This window comes from Trichosurus vulpecula, chromosome 6 (assembly GCF_011100635.1).
Source record: "Trichosurus vulpecula isolate mTriVul1 chromosome 6, mTriVul1.pri, whole genome shotgun sequence".
Lineage (NCBI taxonomy): Eukaryota > Metazoa > Chordata > Mammalia > Diprotodontia > Phalangeridae > Trichosurus > Trichosurus vulpecula.
Window position 1 is genome coordinate 199,652,949 of NC_050578.1, and position 14,944 is coordinate 199,667,892.

At 36.3% G+C, this 14,944-nt stretch overlaps 1 protein-coding gene across 1 annotated transcript in view; it reads left to right on the plus strand.

The window, feature by feature from the left end:
- CLNK (cytokine dependent hematopoietic cell linker) overlaps nt 1–14,944 on the plus strand; it is a gene marked incomplete at its 5' end in the record, with an annotated part of 84,127 nt that overhangs the window by 51,644 nt on the left and 17,539 nt on the right. Inside the window, 2 exons of the mRNA XM_036763272.1 lie at nt 2,843–2,920; nt 10,926–11,081. Of these exons, the coding sequence (XP_036619167.1) occupies nt 2,843–2,920; nt 10,926–11,081 (234 nt within the window). The remainder of the gene's footprint in view (nt 1–2,842; nt 2,921–10,925; nt 11,082–14,944) is intronic.

The following is a 14,944-nucleotide window of genomic DNA, read 5'->3' on the forward strand; positions in this document are numbered from 1 at the left end:
GGCTTTTTGGACCTCAGTTTCCTCATCTGTAAAAAAGATTTAAATGATCTTAAAGACTCCCTTCCTATTCCAACAGTATGTGATTCTATCTGGAATTTCTCTTTAGTATTATCTTCATCTATTTCAAGTCATTCTATAAATACTTAGTTCACTATTCTGTTTAGAGCACTGTGTTTAGCACCGGTGGAAGATAGGATCTAAACTCAAGAAGTTTAGGGTCTGGTAGGGGCAATCAATCCAGAAAACTATAACACCAAATACAAGTTATGTGCATGACAGTTACACACCAAAGTACCCTATGGAGTCTGAGGGGAAATGTTGTTATTCACCAAAGTAATTATGGAAGCCTGTTCATTGAGGAAGTAGCATTTGAATTGGCTTTTTAAATCATGAGTAGGACATCAATAAATGAAGAAAGGACAGAGGATAACCCACCCAGAGGGGATAACTTTAGCATTTGACAGAAAATTGTTAAAAGCCAAATGTAATGTTATTTGCCATTCCCTTAATAATCCTAGTAAAGTTTGAATTTCAGTAAGTCTTTACATTCCTACTCTTAAGATAAGATGGAGGGAACCACATCCTAAGTCCTCTCACCCAGGGATTTTACCTTGTAAAGGAACCTAACTCAAGCTGGATCTCAGCTTCTGATGTTCTTGCTCCTTCCTTTGGGATTCATGGCATGAAGGGCAAAACAGCCAGAATGAAGTGGTTTTCCTTGCCTGGATTACCAAGGGCAACTGGAGTCTCATGACCAGGCCTTGCTACTTCATATTACCTCCTCCTCAACTTCTACAAATAAAAAAAAAACCTTTTCATGGGTCTCTGGATTGGGAAATCCATTGTGCTCTGCACATGTGGGACATCCCCCAGAGTGGTAGTTTTGCTACTCTGCTATCTCAATTAAAAATGCTTTATTCTTCAACTTATGACTTTGATTTATTTCAGGACTTGATATATTAAAAACTCTAGATTATCTTCTCTTTTCAAGGCCCTATGTACTAGAATACAAAATTATAAATAGAGTACTTTCCTAACTCTCAAGGAACTCAAAATATAGCAGAGGAGATAAGACAAATAACTCTAGCACAATTCAAGATATGGTAAGTGCCATGAGAGAGTCAATATAAGTGAAGTCTGTATGGGGGTGGGAGGTTGAGAGGGGAAGGGTCAGAGTGGGGAAAGATCACTTTCAGCATGATGGGTTCAAGGAAGGACACAAGGAACAATGGAGAACAGTAGAAATAAACAGAAGGAGCCCATGAGGATGCACTTAGTTGGACAAGATCATAAAGTGAGGTAGGACACCAATCTGAGATGGAAACCCACTGAGTATCAGGAGGTAGTTCGAAGACATTGGGTCAGGGAGGGACAGACCACAAGGGGACAAGGTACCCAGGGAGCATGAAGAGAGGGAGCATTAGGGAAAGGAACTGGAGTCTTGTTACCTGTCTAATCTAAATGCCTTCACTTCCTTGTCCATCTGCTTGGCTATCTCCATTCCAACCAAGACACCTTACATAGCAACTCTCTCTATACAATTCAACTCATCCTACTGCCTCTGAGTTTTCTTTTAAAGGGTTGCATTCCTCCTATCAAGAATGTCTTTTCTACTTCCTCTTCACTTTGTCGTTGCCTCTGATCTGGGCTCTCGACTCACTTCTATGACAACAAACATTTGTACAGGGAGATTTATATACAACATCTCATTTATTTGATCTTCACAACAATCCTATGAGGTCAGTAGTGCAAGAATTATCATCTCCATTTGAAAGACAGAATATCGAGCCTGGGAGCTTAAGCAATTTATGTAAGGTCACAAAGTTAATAAGCTCCAGGGCTTGAACCCAGGTTTCTGCCTCCAAATCCAGTGTTGGTTTCACTATATATACTATGCTACCTTTTTATAACTTTGGGATCTAGAAGTGCCAAGGATGTTCTAATCTTTACTTTTTCTGGCTCAAGTAATTCAGCACAATCATACGTTTCTGTAAATCTGTATGAAGCTTTCGTGTATTTCTGTCAGCATGGCAGAATGGAAAAAGTCTTGGATTTACTGACAGAAAGTAGGGTTCAAATCTAAGTTCCACTGCTTTATAATTTATTCACTGCCTTTATGAATTTGGTTCCATGGTCTGTCAAATGGCATATACAGTTGTTTTGCTATCCTTACAATATTTCTGTGAGGGTTAAATGAGATAATGTATGTGATAAAGTACTTTGTAAATGACAAAGGACCATAGAACTATAAGTTAATCTAATTGCCAAGGTATTAGATTGGCTTTCCTGTTAGGTAGATGAGATCCATAGGCTTCACAAGCCTGCCAAAGAGGTCTATAAAATGAAGAAGTTTAAGTATCCCTGGTCTGAGAGAAAAAGGAAAAAAAAGATTTTATTGGAGAGTGTTTTTCCTGAGAAGTTTGATTAAGTAGAGATAAGGTTTCTTTCCTTCAGGTAAGTCTGGAAAGGATTTTAGATTAGAGAAATATTTACTTCACAATATTTTCAGTTGAACTAAAAAGGAAACTTTGATATTCTTCCACAATACTAATCAATCAACAAAGGCCTAGTAACCACAAGGTCCCATCTGACTACTGAGGGATTTACAAAGATGTGCCAAACTTAGTCCCTACCATCAAGTTACTGACACCAGAAAAAAGAACCAACAACATCAGGCAACAGCTGCCAAGTCCCAAACAAGTGAAATAAGACAGTGGGTGCCCTGGAAAGGCGCAGTGTAGTCTCCCAGAAGGGGCTTTAGCTGAAAAAAAGGTGCTGATATTTACATATCAATGGTTGCTTCAAGCTCTAAAGTCATTCATTGTTTCTTCTTAAACTTCAGGCTTCCAAGACGTATGACTGGTATTTTGGAGAAGTAAGCCGACAGGAAGTTGAAGAAGCTTTGACGGAGGAAAACACTGTAAGTATGGCTTCCACTTCAGATGCCATATTGGCTCCAGGACCATCTGACCTGGGGGGTTTCTTATGTTTTTGGAAAGAATCAGGATAGTCAGTCAACAAGCATTTATTAAAGCACTTGTCCTGATATTATTTCCAATTTGTTGTGTAGCTGTAGATGTAGGGGTAGGGGTAGAGGAAGAGGTACAGGTAGTGATTGGTGTAGGTATAGGTGTAAGCATAAGTGGAGGTATAGATATAGATATGTAAATATAGATACACATCTATCTTGTTTGCATGTAGTCATATGTATAAATGTATTTATGAAATATAAAGAAAGTAGATGGAAGGTGATCTGAGAAAGGAAGGGTAGAAAAGTTGGAGAGAAGGCTATTCAATCAATTAACAAGAATTTAAGTATTTTAGCACACTCCAGGTTATGTTGGGCATTGTGGATACAAAAACAAAGAACAAAACAGACTCTTCATAAGGAATCTATACTGTAATGGGAAGAGACAACAACATATATATGTATGTGTGAATGATAAATACATATTAATATATTTCATATACAGTATCTAGTCATATATATACACATAGGTATGTGTATATATAAATATATAATGTTTTGCACACAAATATATGTGCATGTGTGTAGTTTATATATATATATACATACATAGAAACTAAAATACATAGTATAAACAAAAAGTAAGTACAAATGTATACAAAATAGTTTGGGTGGGAGGACACTAGTAGTTGGAGGGAATCAGGAAAGGCTTAATGTAAATGGTGGTACTTGAACTGTATCTTATTAAAGGAAGAAAGGACCTCTATGAAGCAAAGGTTTAAAAATATAAAGAGTGCATTGCAGGCATGGCCAATATAAAGACACAGAGGCTTGATAGGGTATCCTGAGTGAAGAACAGAAAGCAAGCCAGTTTGGCTGCATCATAGAGTGTAGGGAGAGGAGCAATGTCCAATAAAGCTGAAAAGATAGATAGAAGCCAGTTTTTGTAGAGTTTTACAGGCTAAACAGTGTGTTTTGTTTTTATCCCAGAGGGCACTAGAGTTGATTAAGAAGGAGTCAGATTACACTTAAGGAAAATTACTTTGGCAGTAGTGCACAAGGTGGATTGGAGTAGTGAGAGACTTGAGGAAAAGGGACTAATTCAGAGGCTATTGTAGTAATCTAAGTTAGAGGTGATGAGGAACTGGGTTAAGGAGGTAGCTTTGTGAGGGGAGAAAGGGAATGCTGGGAAGGTAGAAATGACAAGATTTTTAAATATATCACTATTAACAATTATCAAACATTTACAGCCCTCCCCTCCCCACCTCCTCCCATCTACTGGGGGAAAAACAGAAAGAAATATAAAATCTCTGTTTCACATAAACATAGTCAAGCAAAACAAATCCTCACACTGGTCATGTCCAAAAATGTGTTTCTTATTCTGCGTAGTCCATCATCCTCTGTCCTAAGGTGGGTAATGTTCTTTATCACTCCTCTGGAATCATGATTATCATTTAGTTGATTAGAATTCTTGAGTTTTTCATAATCACTCTTTTTTGTAATATGTATCTTAAAGTATAAATTGTTCTTCTAGTTCTGCTCATTTCATTCTCTATCATTTCATACAAGTCTTTCCCAGTCTCTTTGAAACTGTATTTTTTTCTTAATTTCTTAGCATATGATAGTGGCAAGATTTGGCAAAGAATTGCATATGTGAGACGAGGGAAAGTGATGAGTTACCAAGCAAGGCATAGATAATGAAATAAATTACCCCAGAATAAAAAATGGGGGGGGAACTAAAAAGAGTAACATACACACACACACATTCACACACACATACATACATATATATATGGTTAAAAACCACCAACAACAATATAACAACATTGGGATCACCAAGAGGTTTCTTTCTAAAACTAAATAAAGATATAAAAGTAAAACAAGATTGTAAATGGAAGAATCAATGACAGGGAAAAAGTCTGAAACATCATGGACTAAACCTTACAATGTTTTTGTAGGACTAAACTACAGAAAGGGAAAGTATATGAAAGGGGACAGGGGAGGAAGAAGATAGAGGGGAATATGTAATGTGCCCCAATTAAGATAACGGTAAACAATGAATGGAAAAATAATTCCTATAGTCTTTAAAGAAGACAATGACCAACAAAAGAATAGGTGAGGTCTGAAAGATTTAAATGGGGTAAAGAGGAGTAAAAGGGATTCACAGTTCAGTAGTATGAAGGAAGGGGGGCCTACTGAAGAATGCTCCCATGGAGGGAAAGGGATATTCTATAATGGAAGATGGGGATCTTACAGTGGGTATAATCTGCAGAGATTTGGTGCTTAGAGAGACCCCTACCTCTAAGAGAGCTGTATGCCTCTTGGACAGAATCCTGCATCAAAAGAAGAGGAATCAGAATTCCTGGAAGCAACTGACACAAAAAGAGAGAATGCATAGATCAAGAGAGGAGATTTAATGGCCAATGGGAGAAAATTAGCATATGGAGACCAAGAGGAAATATTCTTACCATGGAGCAATATTTTTATCCTCTCTATCTCCTGCAGATACCGATATTTCTAAGAGTGAGGCACAACAGAAAGCAAAGGTGGGAGGAGGAAGAGGGCACAAGATCTATAAGGTAATGATGTCAAAACTTTAGAAGAAGGAACTCAAAAGAGATACCTAGAAGCTTTAATTCCATTAGGAATACAGAGACTAAAGAATGAACAAATAACTACAAGAATGAACAAATAAATCAAAGAATAAAAGTCTAGAATAGACAAGGTGAAGAAAAATATCAATGAGAATGAGGGAAAGAAATCCAATTTAGGGAGAAAAAAGCCCAGAAAAATAAATAAAAAATCTAACAACCAAAACAAGTTGAAAAGGAGGAGAGGAAGAAATATTTAACTTTACTACTCAACTGAAAGGAAAAAAAGAAGGGGAAAATGAAGAAGGAGGGGGAAACTTTAATTCCAAAAAACAGAATATTAAAGGCAAATTAATGAAATTGTAAGCCTAATTTTCACAACTTAAAATGTGAATAGTTTAAATAATACAATTAAACAAAAAAAGTGAAAGATGGAATAAGAAAACCAAACCCTACAATCAATTACTTACAATAAGCATATATAAGAAACAAAGAAATACATAAAATAAAAGGGAGGGATTAGAACATAATTTACTACGCTTGTGGATGAATTCAAAAAATGCAAGAGTTGTAATCATGCTATCAAACAAATCAAAAACCAAAACTTTACAACATAAAAAGAAATAAACAAGTAAACATTATGTTGAAAGGAATCTTAAACAATAAATCAATATTAATATTAAACTTATATACTCCAACTGCCTTAACATCTAAATTCACAAAGGAAAAATCAATAAATTATAAGAATACATAGACAATAATATAATAGTGGCTGGATATTTTATTGTCTTTCAATTTTAGACAAATCTAACAGAAAGAAAAACAAAAAGGAAAATTTACAACAAGTTTCTGGAGAAGCTAGAACTAAAAGACTTAAGATGTCTTCTAAATGGGACTGCTAAAGAATATACATATTTCAAGGTACCACTTGGAAATTTTCAAAAATTGACTATGCGTTATGGCACAAAGCTGCTACAAATAAATATAAAAAGCCAAAAATAGTAAATACTTCCTTTACAGACCATAAAACAATAGAAAAAAAAAGTCAATTCAGACATCACAAAAAGAGACTGACAGACAGATAGACCCAAATAAAGACTTAATGAAATCTTAAATAACTTATGGGTCAAATATCAACTCATAGAAACTATTGATAATTATGTGAAAGAAAATTATAATGATGAAATAACATGCCTAAATTTCTGTGATTAAGCTACAGCAGTGATCAGGGGGAGAACATACCCCTAAAACATACATTAATGAAATAGAAAAGGAGAGTATTGTTGAACTGAATATACATTTAAAAAAATTTAAACCAACAAATTAATAAACATAAAAGAAGCACAGAAGAAGAAATACTTTAACATATAGGAGAAATAAACTGAAAACAAAAGAACTATAGAAATGATCAAACTAAAAGCTGGTTCTTTGAAAAGACTAACAAAATTGACAAATTTTTGACAAATCTGATTTAAAAGAAGAGGACAGAAAACTAAAATAGCAAAGGAACAAGGGGAAATCATGACAAAACCAGAAGGAATAAAAAGAACAATCAGAACTTGCTATGCACAGTTGTAAGCCAACAAAACTGAGCATACAAAAGCAATAGAAAAATACTTTCAAAAATATGAAGTACCCAAACTGAAAAAAGACCAAGTAAAGATCTTAATACAATCTCAGAAAAAGAAATGCAGCTAAAAGGAACTACCAAAGAAAATATACTACTGGTCCTGATGGACTCACAAGACAATTCTATAAAATATTTAAAGAACAATTAGCACTATCACTATGAAAATTATTCTCAAGAATTGAAAAAGAAAACATTCTGCTAGACACTTTTTATGAGGCAAATATAATCCTAATGCCTAAACCAAGTAAGGGTCACATACAGAAGGGAAACTGTAGACCAACATCATTAATGAATATCAGTACAAAAATTCTAAATAAAATATTGCCAAAGAGACTACAGCAATTCATTGAAGAAATAACTCATTATGACCAAGTTGGATTTATACCACACATGCAAGGATGGTTCAACATTAGGAAGATGATTCACATAATAAATTATATTTAAAAGAAAAACATCCAAAACTACATCAGGATCTCAATAGAGATAAAATATACTACTTGAATTGTTACTTGATTTTTTTTCTAGCTCTCCCCTGCACTTTTCTGCCCCCTCTAGCCTCTATCCAGTGGCACAGGGCATCTTTCACTAATGGAATATACTTCCTTCTCATCTCTGCCTATAAAAATCCTTTTTTTCTTTCCAACTTTAGTGCCACCTCCTTCATGAAGCTTTCTCTGATTCCCTAGTAAAGTGTTCTTTCCCTCCCTCAAATTTCTCTACAGATCTTTGTCTGGATCTCTCCTTTTTTTCTAAAATGCCTTACTTCATTTTTTACTTATTTGCATGTGTCTTATCTATCTACCACCCACTCCAATAAATTATGAAATTCCCGAAGTTATGAACTAGGTCTTTTTTTCCTTCACATTTGTATCTCAAGTACCCAGCACAAGACCTTGCACATATTTTGATATTCCAGTGGATCTCTGACCCCATTGGTGTGGTACAACTCTAGTGGCATAGTAGAAAAGCAATACAGCAATATAGCAAAAGAACTAGGGGAAATCATAACACCTGAAGAGGAGCTGGGTTCTCTCCTGATGCTTATTGCCCGTGTAACCTTGGGCAAGTCAGCTAATCTCCATGTGTCTCTATTTCCTCATCTGTAAAACAAGGGGGTTGCCTTAGATGGCCTCTGAGATCCCCTTCAGGTACACATATATCAAACTATGAGATTAGCCTGGCCATCCACATAGGAAAAACCAAATGGATAAAGACTACCTCAAACATAGAAAATGCTTAATAAATATTTGTTTCAGATAGGAAAATGCATATTAATTCAGTTCAACAAAGGAGTAAGATTTAAAAGTATGGCTTGTGTATTCAATGAAAATCATAATTCAGTGCTGCAAAGCCAAGATTAAAGTCACATCTATAACTATGGTGAGACAACCAGGACTTTGCTGGAACGATATAAGAATAAGAATGATAATGATAATAACTCATATTTGTTTAAGAGGAAGGGGAATAAACATATACCGAATGCTTACCATGTGCCAGGCACTGTGCCAAACACTTTGTAAATATCTCATATGTGCTTATATGTGCAACAGGATTTCAATGGACAGAAACTGTGAGGCAATATTGTACTGCTGGAAGAGAATTTGACTTAGGGTCAGAAGAAATAGTTTTCATTATTAGTGGCTACAAATTTGAAGGACACAAAACCTTTAACTTGTGCCTCCCTCCCTCTTAGGTACTATAGTAATTAATTCTCCCTCTCACTCAACTGAATTTAACTTAATTACCATTTTTTTAAAAATTATTTTCACATCACGAATTCTGCTGTTGTTTTAATGATTCATCGGGTTTCTTGCTGCTTGTCATGACCCCAATCTGCGAGGCTTATTCTGGTTAAAGTTGCAATCTTTTCCCTTCACAGTAACTAGCTGGCAGACCCATAAGTAGGAGGAATATGTGTGCAAAAAGGATAATTGTATTTTGTTTTATTTGGCAAGCCTTTTGCCTGTAGCTATAGGGGAAGAGAAGAACCAATTCTTTCGACATTAAGTAAAATGTATAAATCAGAAGAGGAAAAGTTACCCTATATAGGTTACCAATTTCTATTGGCAATATTTTAAAGAGCTCCTGATTATAATATAATGGAAGAATAAAAAGTCATAAGTATACTGATATTTAAGGAAGCTGCTTTGATGAATGGTGATGAACCCACTGTATGTGGGTTTCTGGTAAACGGCTGCCTTTGGGAAAACATGATGAAGCTGAACTTCTGGAAAAGTCCCCTTTGTGTCTAACTTATTCTCAAAGCATCTTGCTTAAAACAGAACTATGAGATAAAATGGTGGTCCCAGGAATACCACCGCAGGTGACTCTCCTTCATCTTGTGTTTTTTTTTTCTGGACTTTTTTCTCTCCATCTTTTTAACTGCTTTCAGAGCAACTAGGTGGTATGATAGATAGAGAATTGAATTAAAATCCAGCTGCAGATATTTACTAGCTGGGTGACCCTGGGCAAGTCACTTAACTTCTATTTGTCTCAGTTTTGTCAACTGTAAAATGAGGATAATAATAATCCCTACTTCCCAGGGTAGGTGTGAGGATCAGATGAGATAGTATTTGTAAAGTGTTTAGCACAGTTCTGGCACATGGTAGGTACTTAATAAATGCTTATTTCCTTCTGTCCCTTTAACTGATAAAGGCTCATTTAACATAACTGTGGTGCATTTATGTGAATATTACTACTCTATTAGGGAAGAGAAACAGTAAGAATATGCCCTTGAAAGGAAATGGGCATAAATCTAGTCTTGCCTCTCTAGGGAAAATGAAACAGTCTCTTTCATGATGTTGATACCCTCAAATATTAGGGAGTAGGTGCACTGGGGTCAGGGGTGGTAGTGAAATTGAAGTCCTGGCATATTCAGGCTTGCTAGTAGATGGACATTGGTTGGGCTCCATTGGGATTTTTAAATGCATTAATAATTTATGACTTAAGTGTGCATAATGCCTAAAAGTTCACAAGTATCATTTATGTATGCCTCACATCAGCCTGTGAGAGTTCAGTACTATGAGGATTCTTATCATCATTTAAAAAATGAAGCTGTGGCTCAGAGGGGTCTGCCCAGGGTTAAACACCTAGTAACAATGGAACTGGCCCTTTTGACTCTAAGTCAAGCTCTTTTTCAGTTTTTCCATTGTATGTTTCAGAGTACTCCCACTGAAATTCTGCTGTGTCTCTGGGCTTTCTGTTATACAAATATGAGTGGGTATCATCATCATCATCGTCATCATCATCATCATACCACTTTCTCCATTTCCTCCCATACCCCCTCAAATCCATCTTTCAAAGCACTGCCAGCCTAATCTTCCTTATGTGTATATCTGGTCATGAGATTTTTCTACTCAAAAATCTTCAGTGGCTCCCTACTGCCTTCAATGAAAGGTTCATACTCCTTTACCTGGTATTCAAGACCTTACCGAGCATGGCAATATCCTACCTTTGATCTTTATGTTATGCCTCTTCATTCCACCTTTTGAGTTTCAGGTTCCTCATCTACAAAATATAGATAATAGTGCTTGCAACTCTCAGTGCTATGAGGAATATTCTTTGCAAGGCATGGAATAAATAAGGTGTTCTCGTTATTATCATAAAGATTTTGGATATGGTTTTAGAATTGAGAAATGATCAAGTGTCTTTAGTCCTTTAGAGGGCAAGTAAAGATTTTTAAATGTTAGGAATCTGTCACCACTAGAGAACTGATATTATCATTCCTTTACTTCAGGAGGGGACCTTCCTGGTCCGAGATGGCTCCAAGAAATCAGTGGCTGAACCCTATGTTTTGGTGGTGTTTCATAGGAAAAAAGTGTATAACATTAAGATCCGTTTCCTAGAGAGGAGTCAGCAGTTTGCCCTTGGGACAGGACTCAGAGGAAATGATGTGAGTGAATAACATCTTAAAGCCTGTGTGGGTGCCTATCTGATGTCTTTTGCCCTTCTGTATTTTTTTATAATCATTTAAGATCATTTGAACCCCAATAAAGGGCCAAAGCCTGAACTAATCAACCAGGCGTGCTTTGCTTTGCTCTAAAAATGCCCTTTCCTATGTCAGCAACTTTAAGACCAGATAAGGCTGACCAGAAGCATTCTTCCTGTTTGTAACCACTAAAGGACAAGATACCTAGGCTTATCTTGGTATCCTGTGGACATATACTAGTCAGGGGAAACACAGATATCCTGAGATCATAGTTTCCAATTGAAACTTTGTCAATTGTCATATCTTATTGTATTTACAACTTATTCAACTAAGAAACTTCCTCTCTCATGGTATGGTTAAACACATATGGAGACCATAAATCTGAGGGACACAGACATCCTGGGATTGTCCTAAAACATATGAAAAGTTTGTCATTCTTTTATCAGACACTCAGAATATTTCTTCTAGCTCCATGATCATGTATCTGTTAGCTTTAAGGGAATAAAGCAATATGAATTTATATATCACCTAGCCTGTTTGCCTCTTTTAACCAAACTTTCAGGTTAACATTTTCAACTGATGGAGTACAATGGCTCTCTCTAAGTATACCATTTATTGTCATGATAAGGACTATGGCTTAAAAGTCTAAACTGTGATGCTCAAAACACTGAGCAAACTTAGTTATCACCTACAACTCTAAAGCTTTTTTCTTAAACAGTTTAAATAGAGGGCCATGGTATGTTTTCGGTGAGACTGAGTAATTCTCTCATAGAAATGAAACTAAGAACATTTCCTAAACAGCCAGAGAATTTCAACTTAATACCCTTGGAAAATGATGAGAGTTTCTAGCATTTCTGAATCACAGAATGATAGAATTGTCAGTAGGTTAGTAATTGTTTATTAAGCAATTACTATTTGCCAGGAACAATGCTAAGAACTAAGGATACAAAGAAAGGCAAAATCATGGTCCTTGTCCTCAAGGAATTCTCATTCTAATGGGGAAAACAACATGCAAACAACTATTTGCATCCAAGATATAAACATCATAAATGGGAGGAAATCTCAAAGGAAAAGGGATTGGAAGGGAGCCTCCTTGAAACAAAGAAAATATAGTATTAGAGATGGAAAGAACCTTAGAACATAGCAGAATATGGAATATTAGGACTGCAAGAGACCTTGGAACATAAAACTTAGAGTGTTTGAACTAGGAATGTGGCACATAGAATGTAATAACTGGAAGAAACCTTGGACCACCAGATGTTAGAGTTGGAAAAGACCTCAGAGATCATCTGGTCCAACTTTATTTTCTAGACAAGGAAAACTGAAAGTCAGAGATATAAAATGATTTACAGAAGGTCACATACTTAAGAATTAAAAATGTGGTCACCATTCCTCCTCAAATGTGGCATCCTGAGGCAAACCCTTGGTTGCCCTTCCCTAGTTACAGTTGTGCATTTAAATGGTCTCAAGTAATTTTACAAAGCCCAAACCTACTCTGCTCTACATATGCCAGCCAAACTAAATTGTACCTATTGAGTACTTACCATGTACCAGGCACACTCTCTGTTCTATTCTATAGAAAAGCAGGTAGAAAGTGCCTATTTTGTCTCCTCAATTGCCTTTACTTTTCTCCTTCTATATTTCTTTCTAACTTAAGGAATTCCTCATAACCCAGATTTGTACTACCACCTTGAGTGAAGGATTTCTTTTCCTTGGACTACTATGAATAGTGAATGACTCTGTAAGACAGCTCAATTCTTTTTTGCTTGCTTTCAAATAAATGCAAATTTAAGTTTCCATTAGCTTTTCTATAGCAATTAGTAAAGGATTAAAGAAGGTACCTCCTTTAGAAAGATTGTTATTAATCCTTTTCTTTCAATTAATACACATTTATTAAGTACCTATTGTATGCTATGTACTGTGTTAAGCACTGGGGATACAAAAAGAGACAAAAGACAGTCTCTACATTCAAGGAGCTTACAATCTAATGAGGAGACAACATGCAAATGAAACAAAGCAAGCTATATACAGGATAAATAGGAAATAATTAACTGATGTAAGGCACTGGAGGTAAGAGGGGTTGGGAAAGGCTGTAAAAGATTGGATTTGGGGGGGGGCTTAAAGGAATCCTGGGAGGTCAGTAGGTTGAGTTGAGAAGGAATGGTGTCCCAGGCATGGGGCCCTTTTCTTTGCCACTTCAGCATTATAATGGTGTAGTGGAAAACACAGTGTATAAGGACCCAAAAGATTTAGGTTTGGGTCTTGGCTCTACAAACTGTTTTACCTTAGGCAAGTTACTCTGCCACTCAAGGTTTGGGTTTCTTCATCTAAAAAATGAAATGCAGGTGCTTTTTTTTTTAACATTCTTAGCTAAATGGTACAGTGGATAGAGTGCTAGACCTGGCATCAAGAAGACATAGGTTCAAATCCAATCTCTGACATTTGATAGCTGTAAATATCTGGGAAAGTTACTTCACTGCTGTCTGCCTCAGTTTGCTCATCTGTAAAATGAAGATAATAATAGCACCTTCATCCCAGAGTTGTTTTATCAAATGAGACAATATTTGTAAAGTGCTTTACCTAAAGCCTTACGTAAATACTCATTATTATTATTATTATTCCTAACATTCTGTGAAACTGATTTTGATGGGGTCATGGGACCTGAACCTCTAAAAGGAAAAAATCCTGTCTTTGAAAGCAACCCAAGTCCCTGAACTTTCCCATACATTTCAGTAGCCCAGATCACTGGCACCTCCTCCCAGGACATCTGGCTCTCTCCAGCCTACCTTGGATTACTTAATTAGTTTATTTGACATGCCTTAATCCTGTCCAGACCCCTTCTCTGTTACCTCAGGACTACCCCAGTCTACTTATCACTGCTTAATCCCATCTACATTTTCTCACAGTCTTTTTCTATATAAAGTACCAATCTCACCCCCATTGAATTGCACAGATTCTTAGAATCTCACCTGCCCAATAGTGTATAATGAGACCTCATTACTCTGACTGAAAGAAGGCTTGAGTGGCCAAATTCTTTTGAGGCAGACCCTCCCTGTACCCTTGCATTTTGAGGTTTTAGAAACCCCCAAACCACATCATGAGGACCAAGTCAAAGTAGCTAAATTTGGAGAAACTAAGTTTGAAAATGTGGCCAGTGGGTGATTTTCGCTTTATTTTTATGTTTTTGGCTATTAACAACAGTCATGGAGACTGTCAGTTGAAGGACATAGGTGTTGCGATTCGCATCAATGGAGGAAGTACAGAAGAAATCATTAATCTTTGGAATACATTAAACATACATGGCTATTCATAGGAACTAACCTTAGAGGCCATTTTTTCCAACCCCTCATTTTACCCATGAAGAAACTGAGGGAGGTTAAGTGATGTTTTCAAGGTCACAAGGGTTGTAAGTAACAGAAGTTGAATAGAATGCCAGGCCTGGAGTCAGGAGGACCTGAGTTCAAATTTGGTCTCAGATACTTACTACATGTATGACCCTGGGAAAGTCACTTAACCCTGTTTGCCTCAGTCTCACCTGTAAAATGAGCTGGAGAATAAAATGGCAAACCACTCTAGTTTCTCTGCCAAGAAAATCTCAAATGGGGTCATGAGGAGACAGAAACAACTGAAACAAATGAATAATGTGTGAACATGCCTGACCCACTGCTAACTGCTATGTGGGGATAATAATTGAAAATCATCTATTAAATTCATTCATTCAATAAATATTTATTGAACACACATTCTATTTAAAGAACACCCAGTTAGGTGTTAATATATTGAATGTAGTAAACACTGCTAAATTTGAGATCAGTGTGTTAATTTTT